General features: G+C 39.9%; 1 protein-coding gene across 1 annotated transcript in view; it reads right to left on the bottom strand.

Annotated features, from left to right (window-relative positions):
- LOC122806979 overlaps positions 1 to 14,485 on the bottom strand; it is a 388,827-nt gene that overhangs the window by 331,238 nt on the left and 43,104 nt on the right. The window contains exon 3 of the mRNA XM_044077841.1: positions 11,279 to 11,338. Within this exon, the coding sequence (XP_043933776.1) occupies positions 11,279 to 11,338 (60 nt within the window). The remainder of the gene's footprint in view (positions 1 to 11,278; positions 11,339 to 14,485) is intronic.

Below are 14,485 nucleotides of genomic sequence, written 5' to 3'. Positions count from 1 at the left end.
AGATCTAGTACTTAGCAGCCTGGAGTACCCTGTCTGACCTCCTGAGGGCATAAGACACATATTAGGGTCTTCCCCTGTGCATTCTTCACCATTAAGAGTACTATCTTGTTAAAAGGAGGGACCAGCCAGTAAGAAACAAAGGGGAACAGATGGCCTTCTGTTGGATTTTTTATGGAAAAGGTTAGAGTCCATACCCCCCACCCCCCCCATTTTCCCAAACTTTGGAACATCAACGGGAGCGCTTCTTATAAGTTCGATTTCTACTGGGTTTGAGGGTGATGAGGAGGCCAGTAAAGAACTAGATATCTAAGCCTGATCATGTAAAGGACCTCTGATCCCCACTGTTTTGCTCAATGAAAAGATGGTGGGCAGCTGAAGTGCCAAGCAAAGAAGTGTCCTCTCTTGCAACTAAAGCCACAGTAAGAAATGGCACAAAGGGAGAGAAATTCAGGTCAGTCTGCATCATAAACATTAAGACCATAGTCCACACCACGCTTGAGACAACCCATTAGCCTAGGCCAATGTTAAACACCAAGTGCATTGGCACCAAACTCAGCCCTGACAGACTGCCTTCCATCAATGGGACCAAGGCACCTACTGATCCTGGGTTCAATGCTGACAACCTCCACTCCCCAGGCTGGAAAGTCATATGTTCATAGGAGGTTACTAAGCTAACAGCCCTACAGCCCTTATAAGCCTAGCCATGTTAATCCTGAGGGACATGGGTGCCACCCCCCCGGTGAACTTGCGGTCTTACATCCATTTGTCTAGGTTGTGCTTGAATAGAGTCAGTGAGGAGCTGTGCTTCACACGAACTGGAAGTTTATTCCAGAGGAGCAGAAATCTCTGGGAGAGACATCCACCTCTCCATCATGTGCTGTTTATGTCACAGGCTAGGTTAAGATCCCTAGAGAGAGGGACTTTTGTGCAATTTGACTTGCAGAAGTGCAGCATTTCCATCAGGGCAGGGTCAGAGACTGCCCTGTAGGCCAGACACAAGGTCACCTCTCAGCAGTCTATATAAGATGCAGAGTACAGTGGCAGGGCTTTCAGTCTGTCCACATAGGCCATGGTTTGGAGACCCTGTACTTTCTTGGTGAGAAACCTCTTGTGGTCTCTCCAGCTGCTGCAGGAGTCTGGTGAGGTACGTGGAAAAGGGGGCACTCTACTCTACTAATGGTCTGATGAGGGTCTAGTACAGTGGAGTCATTGCATCCTTAGACCTGGATGCAATGCCTTTACTTATGCTATGCACAACACAGAAGGCTTTCCTTTACCACTCTGGAAACTTGGTGGTTGAAGTTCAGATTGCTATCAACCTGTGTTATCAGATTTTGCACCACTGGGTTTGAACTTGGTGAGGTGCTGTCACTATTGTAATTAGTAGGGAATTCCACTTTGCCAAAGGGGATAATAATGTACTTTTTTGTGTTTAGTTTTAGGCCATGGTTTTGGCACCAGTCATTTGTCTTCATCAACCCCTCCTGCAATATGTTAACATCTTTGGGGGTTTACACCCAATTAATCATTAGTGAACTTTGTAAGCCAAAGGCAGTCCACTTTAGCCTGGACTTCCAAGAAATACATTCCAAAGAGTAAAAGGGCCCAGCACCGATCCTTGCTGTATGCTACTTATGACAAGTCTACTGGTAGAGGTGGAGTCACCAACTTTGATAGTATGTGTTCTGTAGGGGAGTCAACTGGCAACCCATCTAATGATGTAGGGTTTGAGCCCCAGCTGGGAGAGTTTCTCAAGGATACCAGAATGGGAAATTGCGTCAAAAGCCTTGGCTAGGTCAAGACAGGCAGTATGCACCATTTTGCCTTCATCCAGGGCTTTGGAGACTTTCTCAAAGAAGTTTACTAGGTTAAATAAGCATGATCTACTCAAAGACAAACTGAGTTGGGTCTAGAGTTTGAAGCTCGTCTATGTCCTTGTTGATAACGTCCATAATGATTAACCAGCCTCATGTTCAAGGCCATGGAAGTAGACTTACAGGTCTATAGTTGCCAGGGTCAGTTGACGGCCCCCGTTTGTGTAAGGGGATTATCGTTGCTGTTCTCCACTTTGCTGGAACAAAGCCAGTTCTCAGGCTATGGTTAAAGAAAACACCAAGTGGGTCCCCCTAGGTGCTGCTTTGGATTGTTTAGGAAGCAACCTCAGATGTTATCTGGTCTCAGTGAGGCTGTGTTTTTGGCCCTTGAGAGCACAGATATGACCTGATGTCTGGAGATACTAGGCAGAGGACTGGGTCAGCTATATTTTGGGCATGTCTGATGAAGGCAGGGGTGAAGCTTGCACCAAATCTGTCAGCTAGCAGGTTGACAATTTTCTCCAGTATAGTTTCAGTGATGTCATCCACTATCAGTTCTGCACATAGCTGGGCATTTCCTTTTAGATTTCAAATGTAGTTAAAGAATGCCTTGAGAATATTCTTGGATAGGGATGCTATTTTAGCTTCATAGTTCGCTTTAGAGAACGTTACAAGATTTCTGGATTTGCTTGTTTGAGCTTTGGAAGGAATAATTCTTCTACAGAGTCAGTTCCCTCTTGTTCTTAGGCATCAGTTTCTTCCTCTTGTTATATAACCTATTTATACTTTAGGTCCACCAGCGTGGCTTGTTTTTTTGGGAGGACCTGATTTTGATCTTGTCAGGTACAGCAGAGTCTATACAGTTAAGTGTTCATACCAGGCATTTGCATACACCTCTGCATAGGAGTCATTGTTGTCTGTGATTGCATGCTTGGTAGGTTGTAGCTTGCCTTGGTAAAGTTTTTTTTTTTTTTTTGCTCCTGTGGGGGTGGTCAGGTCCAATATTTACTTCAAATGAAACTGATTTATGGTCTGACCTTAGCAGGTAGGGCATCACACAGGTGGGAGTGCAGTGACCCCCCCCCCATGCTGGTGGCTACTATGTCTAGGCCATTTAAGCCCCTTGTGGGATGCAGACTATCTGTTCCAGAGCATTTGTGGTGACAAAGTCCAGGAACCTCAGGAACCCCTAGGCAAGCATGTTTGTGCTCATGTAAGTCTCTCAGTCGATGGAGGGATATTTGAAATCTCCCATGATTACGGTGTTGGGGTGTATTACAAGTGACTCCATTAAGTCCAGGTAGGTGGCGTACTTTTCTTGGTTCACGGTGCGGGACCTACACGTAACAATGATGTTGTAGGGTACTATGCCTATAGTTAAACTGGACATGGAGTAGTTTGAGAGAGTCATACTGTAACCAGTCTTGAAGTGTACTTGGCCTTAGTGAAGATGAATACACCTCCACCTTTGGTTCTTTCATGCTAATTTTGAGGTCTGAATGTGTGGAAGGCACGGTAGCCTTGCAAGGCCGAGGTGCTCTCTGTGGCCTTAAACAATGTCTCACTGACCACACAGATATCAGCATCTTCCAAGGTGAGGAGTGCAGCTTCCCGTTTAGACTCCTAGCATTAACAGCAAAATCTTTAGTTAGCCTCCAGTGGATTTTGTTACATCGGAAATGTTGTTGTTTTGACATTTCTAAAAAAGGCACTATGGGGGAGGCAAGTGCCTTTGCCAGTATACAAAAGGCTAGAGGAGACAGCAGCATGTCCTGTGAACCATGTCTTCCCAGGCTGACAGATACTGGATCCTCCTGGACTGACACCAGGAACCAAGTCAATTATTTTTTGGTTTATATTACAGCACCATCCCGGGTGAAGGCAGAATGCTGCTTAGGGCTACAAGTCATAACTGCCTTGGACACACAATCAGAATTCAGTCATGTCGCACATCATATAGTCCAGAGAAGTATGTTTCAAGTCACTCACCCCCATATGGACTATGAGAGAGTCATAATGGTACTTGTTGTTGAGTGACTTGAGTGCTTACATGATTTGATGGATCCGGTCACCCGAGAGGCAGCTGACGATAACCTTCTCTTTGTTCAGTCTGGTGTGGGAGATATCTGTGTGTCTCACTGTGGAGTCGCCTACAACTAAGACATTAGGTTTTTAGGTGCTTTGCCTTACGGGATTATTTGCCAAGACACTGGTGTATGTTTAATGTGTAGTGGTTACTATTTGCATAGCATTGTGTGCAAGTAGTTTATGTTTTGGAGGTCTCTGATCTTTTGGTAGGCTTCTACAGAGTACCTCTGCGTACATGAGTTTGTGTGTTGTGATTTTACTTGGTGAGAAAGGTGAAATGCATGTGCTGCCAACCTGTTTGCTGTCCAGTTTGTTATGTGAGAGAATTGACTCCAATTTCATAGTGTAATTACATCTCTCACATACGGTATTTGTTTGTTTTAGGATTATGTTGTTGTCAGTATACATTGCCTTAGGATGCCCATGAGAATCAGGCTGGTTGGGAAACTGCCCATCCATCATAGCAGGTTTTTTACCATATGTACTACCAGGGAAGAAAGTAGGCTAGTTAGACTACTTTTTTGTGCTAGGACTAACAAAAGGGCTTGCTCTATTGAAAGCTAGAGAAGACAAGTGTAGTAAAATTGCTCACTGTGCAGTTGAGTTGCCCATATTGCAGTAGGTAAGCTTGGGAGCGTTTCACTGACAGATGTCTTGGGAAAAATTGTGTTTCAAGGTAATAAAAATAAAAAAGTCCCAACACAAACATGGTTTCACTGATTTAATAGTACAAAACACAAAGATCCCAACGACTGAGCGCTTTCACCATGAGAATGGCTTCATCAGAGTAATGCTGGTTAGTACAAAAAACATTTAAATACCCCCATCCCCTACCTACTGACAAATCCATATTGAATGACATCATTGCAAAAATTAAAAAAAAAAAAAAAGTTGATTATACATGAAATATAAAAACATAATTGAACCAAAATACAAGATAAAAATGCACTTGTGCAATATGATTAAAGATATAAAATGTGATGCTGATATACGTTGTTAAATATATAAAAAAGAAATTTTATTTAATCACATTTGCTTTAGCCTTAAGTGTAGGAAGAATAGCAATACTATCATTGAGGCCACGTGGATGCATAGCATTTAGCCTAAGTTGCCACATGGTCTCCGAGTTTTCCACCTTTAGATTCAAGTCACCTCCTCTTTCACTACTTTTCACCTTGTCAATGACAAAGAAAATAAACTTTTTAAAATTAGTACAACATGCACTATGCCCCGGGGCGGCTCGTGCTATAGGACTGAGGGACTGCAGCCCTCCCACCTGTAAAATGGGTCCCCCACCTGTGCATAAAATAAAGTTCCCGTCCCCCCACTGTCCCGTAGAACATATAAAAAAATAAAAAATAAAAAATAAATCTCAGACTCTGCGCATGTGTGGTTAGTTCCTGGCTGCTGTGTTAGGCAGACCAGAACTCCAAGCACGCATGAGAATAAGGGCTTGAACCCTGTACCTTGGGCCCAAGTGACAAGAGCCTGAATTCCCTACCCACCACCATTTCTAAAACATTTGCAGATTTTTTGCCTCATATTTGTTCTGTTCCTCATAAAATCTGTGGTTTCTGTATTTTTGTTACTTAAAACAGACAGTACTGCAGTGGTGCAGTGGTAGCAGTGTTGCCTGACAGCTATGGGTGGTCTGGTTTGATTCTTGGCTGGGGTGCCTTCTGTGTGGAGTCTGCATGTCCTCCCTGCGTTTGTGTGGGTTTGCTCTAGTGTCCTCAGTAGATATTTGTCCCTATTTGTTGGACTGTATTCCCCCATTATTGGCTTAGTTCAGGTTTTTTGTGCCAAGGTTGAGAGCTATGGTGATAAGTGAACTCACTGAATATGTTTGGGGGCTGTATTCCCCCATTATTGGCTTTGTTCAGGTGTTTCGTGCCACGATGTTGACAGCTATGGTGAGAACTGAATTCACTAAACGGTAGCCATTTAAGTTTGTCTTCCTTTCTTTTATAAAAAATAGATGATTTGGCACAGTGGTATTTTGTTCTTGCTGTTTTGCACAGGGACCTGGGTTCAATACTTGGCAGTGAAATGTATGGTGGTAACACAGCATTTTATTCTAGCAACTTTCCAACATTATACAAGCAATGTTAAAACGTGTCCCTCGTTTTTGGGCTTTTGTCCCCTCCCCAAATAAATGTTGGCTTTGTCCAGATTTCTTGTGCTGCAAAGTTCAGAGATGCAGCTGAGTGTCGAGTAGATTTTACAAGGAGCTGAGAGCTGCAGGGGAACAGAAGTTTAGTGCTGCTTATGCCCAGTTTGCTTATATTGTAAATAGCACAACAGGTAGTGTACTTGCTCTTGATGCAGAAGGCTGTGGGTTCTACTCCCACAGTAGGTAGATCCATTGCTGATACTGTACTCTGTTGTAAAAGGGATGGATGCTTCAGTCCTCTTTGGCGAAGATACCTAGTAACTATGAACCTGTTATCAGTTTGCCATCCATTCCCTATTGCGATATTACTAGCATTATCATTTTTTTAATGCAACATAAGCAATTTATTCTTCAAGGGCAACAGACACTTTATTTGTAGATGAAACAATGACATATAAAGTTGTTTGCAGACTTCTTTAATGTGGAATTATTTAGATGGCTTTTACTTCTTCAGAGATTGTGCATATTTACTGATACTGGTGGACTGTTGAAGTTTGAGTAGACTTTTATGATGGAAATGTTCTGAATTGGGCAGTTCAACTGTACTGTATTGTACAAGGAATATAATGTAATAGTCAGGAAGGTGTATCAAAGAGCATGTGTATGTTTCGTGTTCAAGGGACCTATGATTTGAAAACAGCCCAGAATTAATCTTTATCTGCCCCTGGCAAAATGTATTTTCTTTGAATGTCGGTTTCAATGCTGTTTCAATGAATGTGAGTTTCAAGGGCAGAGAAGTTTTAATGCCAAGTCTATTTTCATTGTGAGACTGCATTGCTTTGTTTAGCAGATATCTATTAGGGTTTATGCTGTAAATGAAATCCATATCATCGCACAAGTAAAGCAGTACGCACATTACAGTGTTTATGGCAAATGGGGCGAAATAACAAAGGAATGGGACACTGGAATGGCTGCAGGGGGGTCGCTCCATTCGACCATGATTTTGTGAGGGGGGAAGGGCAGCAAACTCAGACAGTCCCGGCTGAACTATACTTCTCAACTGTCCAGAATTTTGCAGAATTAATAGATTTTTGCTTCTTATTTTTGGTTTGTTCCTCATACAATTTGTGGTTTTCTGCCAAATCATTTAGGAATGAAGTCACTAAATAATGAGTGACATTGAGTTTCAGACGTCATAACCTTCAGAAAAATGCATGCTAAAGCAAGACCTGTTATTCTATCAACTGAAGTTTATACAAAAGCAATTTTTAGTACGGTTTGCATGTTCCCCCAATATATTTGGCCTTGTCCAGATTTCCTGCATTAAGAGGTTGAGAGGTACGTGCAAATAAATCGCATTATAGAATTAGGAATATCCAAACCTCTCAACTGTCTCCAATTTTGGCTCAAAATGTTGCTCTCCCCCTAATAATCCCACTGCAAAATGGCAATTTTGGAAGAAAACGTGGAAGGTTTACAATTATAAATAACTGTAATGATCAGAGTTATAGATTACTTTTATTTCAGAAATGCATGTAGAGCTTATTTTGTCAGCTGCTCAAGTTAACAGTACTAATTTTAAAAAGGTGTCCCTTCTTTAACAGGTTCCCAGCTGTATCGTGTGGCAATTTTATATTTTTGCATAACATTTTTGGTCCGTTTTTCATAAAATTGCGGTTTTCTGGCAAATTAGTAGCAAATCATTAAAGACTGAAGTTAGAAAATAATGGCAGACATTTGAGTTTCAGATTTCATACCTTCAAAAATTCATACTAATGCAAGACCTACTACTATTCTATTATCTTTCTAAGTTTATAAGAGCAATATTTAAACACTGTCATTATTTTTGGGCCTGTGTCCCACTTCTATGTATGGCTTTGTCCAGATTTCTTACTCTGAGGTTGAGAGATATGAGTGTCAGAGCCATCACAGTTAGCCAGAGACATTTCAAACTGTGACCTACTTATTGCACTCCACTCCCCATTGTAGTGGCTCTGGATGTGTCCAAGCAAGGCAAGGTGCAGTTATGCAGTGTAAGTGTGCAGAGTATTCCCCCATCCAAGGTAGACCACAAGTAGGACCATGGCTTTTCATCTGTCCTTGATTTTGCAGAATGTTCTGGTTTTCGGTCATATTTTTATACTGTTGATTTATGCTTCTTATTATTCAGAAAATGCATGCTGTTGCAGTGCCCTGTTGCTCTGTGTTAAAGTAGCAATGCTTTATTGACCAGCAGGTACGCTTGGCGGAGATTGCAAGATGCAAGTAAGCTTTAATAAGCATACTGTTAAAGAATTACCAACATTGAAAGCCTTTTCATTGTTGCCATGCAGAGAATATTTACATAACTAGATAACATATAAGCCTTAGGTACTGAAATGCATATGACAGTATTTGCAATAAAAGACAGGATTACAGTATTTTCAGAAGTTCATTACATTTGTTGGGGACTTGCAGTTATCTTTGCAGGCTTTACCCGTAAACTAAACAGAATGCCAATCTATCATGTGTGGTCCATAACTTGTGCAGTAATCCTTTAAGCAAATTATCTTGAGCTGGTTTCTTGTTCGCTTTTCATTTTTTACTTTGATCATGTGTTCCCCATGAAACAAGTAGATAGTGGTGGTCAAGCAGCAGGTCTTTTTTGGATAAAAAACATTTTTACAAGTGGGGGGTATCACAGAGATTGCTACTTTCAGCATGTTACTTGGCAATTTTATAAAGCTGAATAAAAATTATAATTAGAACTGCAGTGCAAGGAGAAGTGGTTTGAGCTGAGTGCTGCTAGTTTTATTTTATACTTGATTTTGACTGGCATTCCAGTAATGTATTTAAAAAGCAATTTATTTTGTCATGCCTCACAACCTTTGTGTTTCCATCTAGATATTAAGTAAGTTGTCATGTAGCCAATGCATTGAAATATTTTTTCTTCTACACTTCATTTTGTCTTGATTGGACTCTCGTAATGACAGTTTGGCACCCAGGGCAGCGTATTTAAAGTTCCAGTTGTTGTGGTTTTGAGCATAGCTCCACCCATTTCTAGTTTGTCACACCCCTTCCCATTGGCCCCACCCATTCAGCTGTCTCCTGCAGCCCCCCTTTAATTTGAAGTCACCAGCTGCCACTGACTATGCCTATAGAGTGCAATGTGAGCATCTTTATTTCTTCTGATGGCCCTAACATGTTCAGTAATCCCTTCCTTAAGTCTTTGTGCAGTTTTGCCCACATAAAAACTGGTGCAGCTGATACAGGTGGCAACATACACTAACATGTTAGTGTTATAGCTGCACCTTCCCGGGAAGCTCAAAGAATGGCTGTAACCAGGTATGGACACATATGGGCCATCATTGATGTACTTGCATACCGTACAGGTCTCACATTTGTACTTTCTAGATACAAAAGACTTGCAACTAGAATTCTCCATAACGTCCTTAAACATTTCTCCCTTGACTGTAAACTATCCTAGGTCTCGGGCCAAGAATTTCCTTACTTGCATCCTTAAGACCAAAGTGCCATGCATAGCTAATGGCTGAAACAATATCTTGGGAGAGGTGATTGTATCCAAGGACCATTGTAGATGAACCATCAGACTGTTGTTGGGGTGGTTTTACTGGTAACCCAGCACGAAGTATAGGTTGGTAAAGGGTATCTCTGTTCTTTAAAACCTCATGTTTGACCATCAAAATTAATTTTAAGGGGTATCCCCTATCTAAAAACATCCCTACAAGATGAAACAACTCACATTTAAAAGTATCAGAGTTGCTCACCAATCTCGACAGTCTGACCATCTGCCCCTTGATGATTCCCTTCTTCTGGTGATAAGGGTGACAACTACTAAAATGGAACATGGAATTCGAAAAAGTTTCCTTCCTATGGATACCACTTTCAAGAATCCCCCCATCAAAATTCAAATGGATGTCTAAATAATTTATCTCACACACATGCCAAAAGTTGAACCTGAAAAAAGTAGTGATGTTATTTAAAAAGTCAAGGAATTCATTGGCCTCCTGTTCAGTCCCTTTCCATAGAATCAGAATATCGTCCAAGAATCTGTTATATAACAGGATCTTGGACATAAATCGAGATGCAAAGATATAATTTACTTCCCAGTATAGAAGTACCAAGTTGGCAAACACGGGAGCACACTTGGCTCCCATGGCCACTCCTGCACTTTGTTGGTAAATTTCCCCTTTGAAGAGCAAAAAAATTATTCTTAAGGACCAATTCCATTAGATCAACCAGCAAGTTAATCCTGTTCTTATTGCAAGTTTGCTGTTGACTAAGCTTTTTCTAAAGAAATCAGGGCCCTCCTCATGGGGTATGGTGGTAAATAAATTTATCACGTCTATGGTAAGAAACGTGAAGGGCTCAGATAAATAAACACCCCTAAGTCTTTCTAAACAATGCCAGGAGTCCCCTTAAAATAATGTTCAGATTCCCCCAAAACTATTTTGGTATAAGAATTCACAAAAGCTGCCAATGGCACAGTTTTAGACCCCTTAGCAGCCACAATGGGTCTAAAAGGGGGTTTAGAAATAGACATGTGTCTTCGGTATGCCGAAAATTACCGGAATAACAGGATGTGGCACCGACAGATACTTGTGTTCTTCCTCATCTAACATACCCTGAAATAGTGCATCTAACAAAAACAAATCAATTTTCGAACAGGCCCTGTTAACCTCATTGATACTGGCCCACATATAAGTAGACTGGTCGTTTAAAATTTCAGACATCCTGAAGGCATAGTCATACTGTGACAAAATGACCATGCCCCTACCTTTGTCAGGAAACACTAACAAAACAATTAAGTGGATAGCTGAAAACAGTTTGGCCATTAATACTTTTTCTTACCAGCTAGTCCAGCTAATTAGTGGTTGCAGAAATGTTAAACTTTGCATCCTACACCCACTGAAGCCAGTATCTTTTGCTATAGTAGTAAACCATGATGATTGGGGGAAGGCATAATGGTCAAGGTGTTTACCTCACAGAAACAAAGTATGGAGTTTGATTCTAACCTCTGAATGGAAATTAGCTAGGCTTAAAGTGGCATACAAAGGCAGCTATAGCCTTTACTTAACTATGAACCTACGATGACTTGTATACTATAAAAATGGCCTGCAAGGGCAGCTAGCCTAATGCTTAACTATGAACCTATGGTGAAAAGGATGCTATTAAATAGAGAAGCAAAAGGATGCATCAGCAATACCACCCCTAGAAAAATAAAATGCATCTAAAGAACTGCATTATGTCCTGTAAAACATACCTTCAGAGGGTATTCATCGGGGAAGCTCACCATGACAGCAATTTCTTTCAAGTCAAAAGGCTGCAGAAAAAAATGAAAAAAACAACACTTTGAAAATGAAGAACGAGTTTCACACATCTGCCTACCAAACATTAGCAGTTGATTGTTAACTGCATGTTTTAAATACATCAGCACAGAAAGTGCTGCCTAAGGAGCAACAAACAGCAATTAATAGGAACGTGAAGTCAAAGTTTAATTTCCTTACTATGCTTTACAACAAAAATGTCAACTGCAGTGAGACAACGATCTACAGTAAAACAGATTCCCCCCATAAAATCCCAGTTGTGTAGATCTCCAAACATGTTCTCTTACTGTAATTATGTCTGTCAAACATCACATCTATACCACACAACACTGCCTGGTAAAACACAAGTGCTCAGTTTTTCAATACACAGTTCTCTACAGGGCTGAGTTTTAGTCCACTCAAATAAATATCAATCTTCTTAACATGTTAAGAATAAAGTCTCACAGGACCACACGTGTTCAAAGAAGTAAAAGCGTAGGAGGTAGAACGTGCATAGTGTGGCTTCTTGTTCTGTCTACACAATGAACACAGGAAGCCACTCAAGTGAATGCAGATCAACAAATGCAGCTTAATGACTGCAGTAAAAATAATTATCAATGGGATTTTAACTTTACAAATATTACTTGGGTGTATATACGCTGTAAATCAGCTACTGATTACTAGTTTCATAATATAATGCTGGCTGGAAATTTTACAAAGCTGATCTACTTTCAAACAAGAAATAACTTGATGGATTTAATATTTAATAACACAACAAAGTTATTAACTGTGAATCATTGGAACCCTTGGGTAATTAAGATTACATGGCATTTAAATTCGAAATATAACTGTCCTATACCAAGTAACGAGACATTTTCAAAATAACTTGATAAGACACACTGGAGTATCTTCTGCGAGAATAGCACAACTGGATTGCTAGGAAAGGTCTGAAAAACTTAAACCAAGGCTCTGGAAGAATGTAAAACAACAAGCAAGCTGAAAGTGAAGTGTGCCTTAACAACTTGGTAGAAGAAAAATTGGACTGCCAAACAAATGTGTATATATATATATATATATATATATATATATATATATATATATATATATGTATGTATGTGTGTGTGTGTGTGTGTGTGTGTGTGTGTGTGTGTGTGTGTGTGTGTGTGAGTGTCTATATATATATATATATATATATATATATATATATCTATATATATATATATATATATATTTATCTATATCTATATATCTATATATATATATATATATATATATATATATATATATATATATAGATATATAGATATATATATATATATATATATATATATATATACATACATACATACATACATACACACACACATACACACACACACACACTATATACAAGTGTATGTATGTATAAAACGTAATAAAATATGTAAAAAAAAAAAAAAAAAAAAAAACTGAGGCAGGCAGGAATTGGCTGTGAAGAACTAAATCATGTAGTAACAGCAAAAAAGAATCTTACGCAAACAGTGTAAAGAGAGTTACTATTCACATTGGATGTATATTTATGGTGACAATATTATTAATGAGCGTAAGGATATCACTAGCCTAGCATGCTAAGTATGTAGTTTTCAGAACTGGCTTTATCTAAGGCCAATCAAAAGACTGTTAGAATATCCAATAAAAAACAACAAACAGTTAATAATGTTTACACTATGTTATCAGTAAAAAATAAAGGAGAGTTACACTGGTCCCAACTCTATACCTGGCAGCTTTTTGCAAGCTTTATGAATTTCCTAATTTTACCTCTTACAATTCTTTACAACACACTACAGAATAATGGAATGGTCCTAAGTAAATGGAAACTAACAATCGTGACAATTTATAAGAAAATATATGAAAAAAATCAATACTCATCTAATTAGTTTTTAACATCATTACCAGTGGTGGTGCTGCGGTAGCGTTGTCGCCTCACAGTTAAGACATTGTCCTGTTCGATTCTCAGCTAGAGCATCTTCTGTGTGGAGACATGTGTGAATGGGCGTACCTTCGTTGAAGGTTGTGCATCAGGGCCGGCAACTCGGCACGTAAAAATCTACTGCCAATCATTAGTGGACCGGAGTTCCACTGTGGCGACCCCTAACCGGGAAAAGCCGAAAAACACAACAACCACTACCAGAGAAATGTTTTTATAGACATCTACTGCCAACTGTTGAAACTAATGGTAGTGTCAATCTATACACCGACATCAACCAACATGGACTCACTTAAAGGAAATGAACATTAATTAGCTTAGTAGATTTTCATGGACCTGTAAATAAATCTGCTGATATGGGGGCTGGTATTACTGTAGTATACCTGGAATTGACAAAGGCATTCCCCACGATGTGAATATTGATTCCATGACATTATACAATGACCCCCCCCCCATTAATATTCCAAAATATGCACGCCGATTGGTCAGCATGCCCGTTGTAAATCAGACTTATACTAACGGAAAAAGGTCCGGTCACCCAGACTTTTTTTTTGCGTGCGTTAGACAGCAACGGAGAACGGAAGAGCTATGTTAAATGGGTTTAACATAGCAAGACAGCTTTAAAAAAACGCAATGGAGAAAGGAAGATCTCCGTTGCTTTTTTTTTTTTAAAATCTATCTCACTATGTTACTAGTGAGACACCTTTTAAAAAGCAACGGAGATCTTCCTTTCTCCGTTGCTTCCACACACAGCTCTAATGTACTACGCAAGCATATGCAGTATATCAGAACTGCCGCAGAATACCGCACATCTGCAGAAGGGCAGCACGGAGGCATTATACAATGCCATTATTTAAGAAAAGTAAGTATTTTTTTTCTTAAATAATGTCATTGTATAATAGCAATAACCCACTTCTGGGTGTGGGTAATACTGGATTTACCCATGGTTGTCTTTGTTTGGCCACTCGGGCTTCGCCCTCGTGACCAAACCACACCAACTGTGGGTAAACCCAGCATTACCCACACCCAGGCGTGGGTTATTGCTTAAATATTCAATATAATCCACGTATTATTGAGGGAGCTAGCTTGACAGTAGATATCACCCAATTAAAAATACATGAACATTTCTCAAACTAGTCAAAAACTGCAAGAAAAACCTAGCCAAGCACGAGTTTTCACTGTACGATACCTTAAACCA

Source organism: Protopterus annectens, chromosome 7.part0 (assembly GCF_019279795.1).
Source record: "Protopterus annectens isolate FY-2018-M chromosome 7.part0, PAN1.0, whole genome shotgun sequence".
Lineage (NCBI taxonomy): Eukaryota > Metazoa > Chordata > Ceratodontiformes > Protopteridae > Protopterus > Protopterus annectens.
Note: the sequence above shows the minus strand (reverse complement) of the source record. Positions and strands in the feature narration are given on the sequence as shown.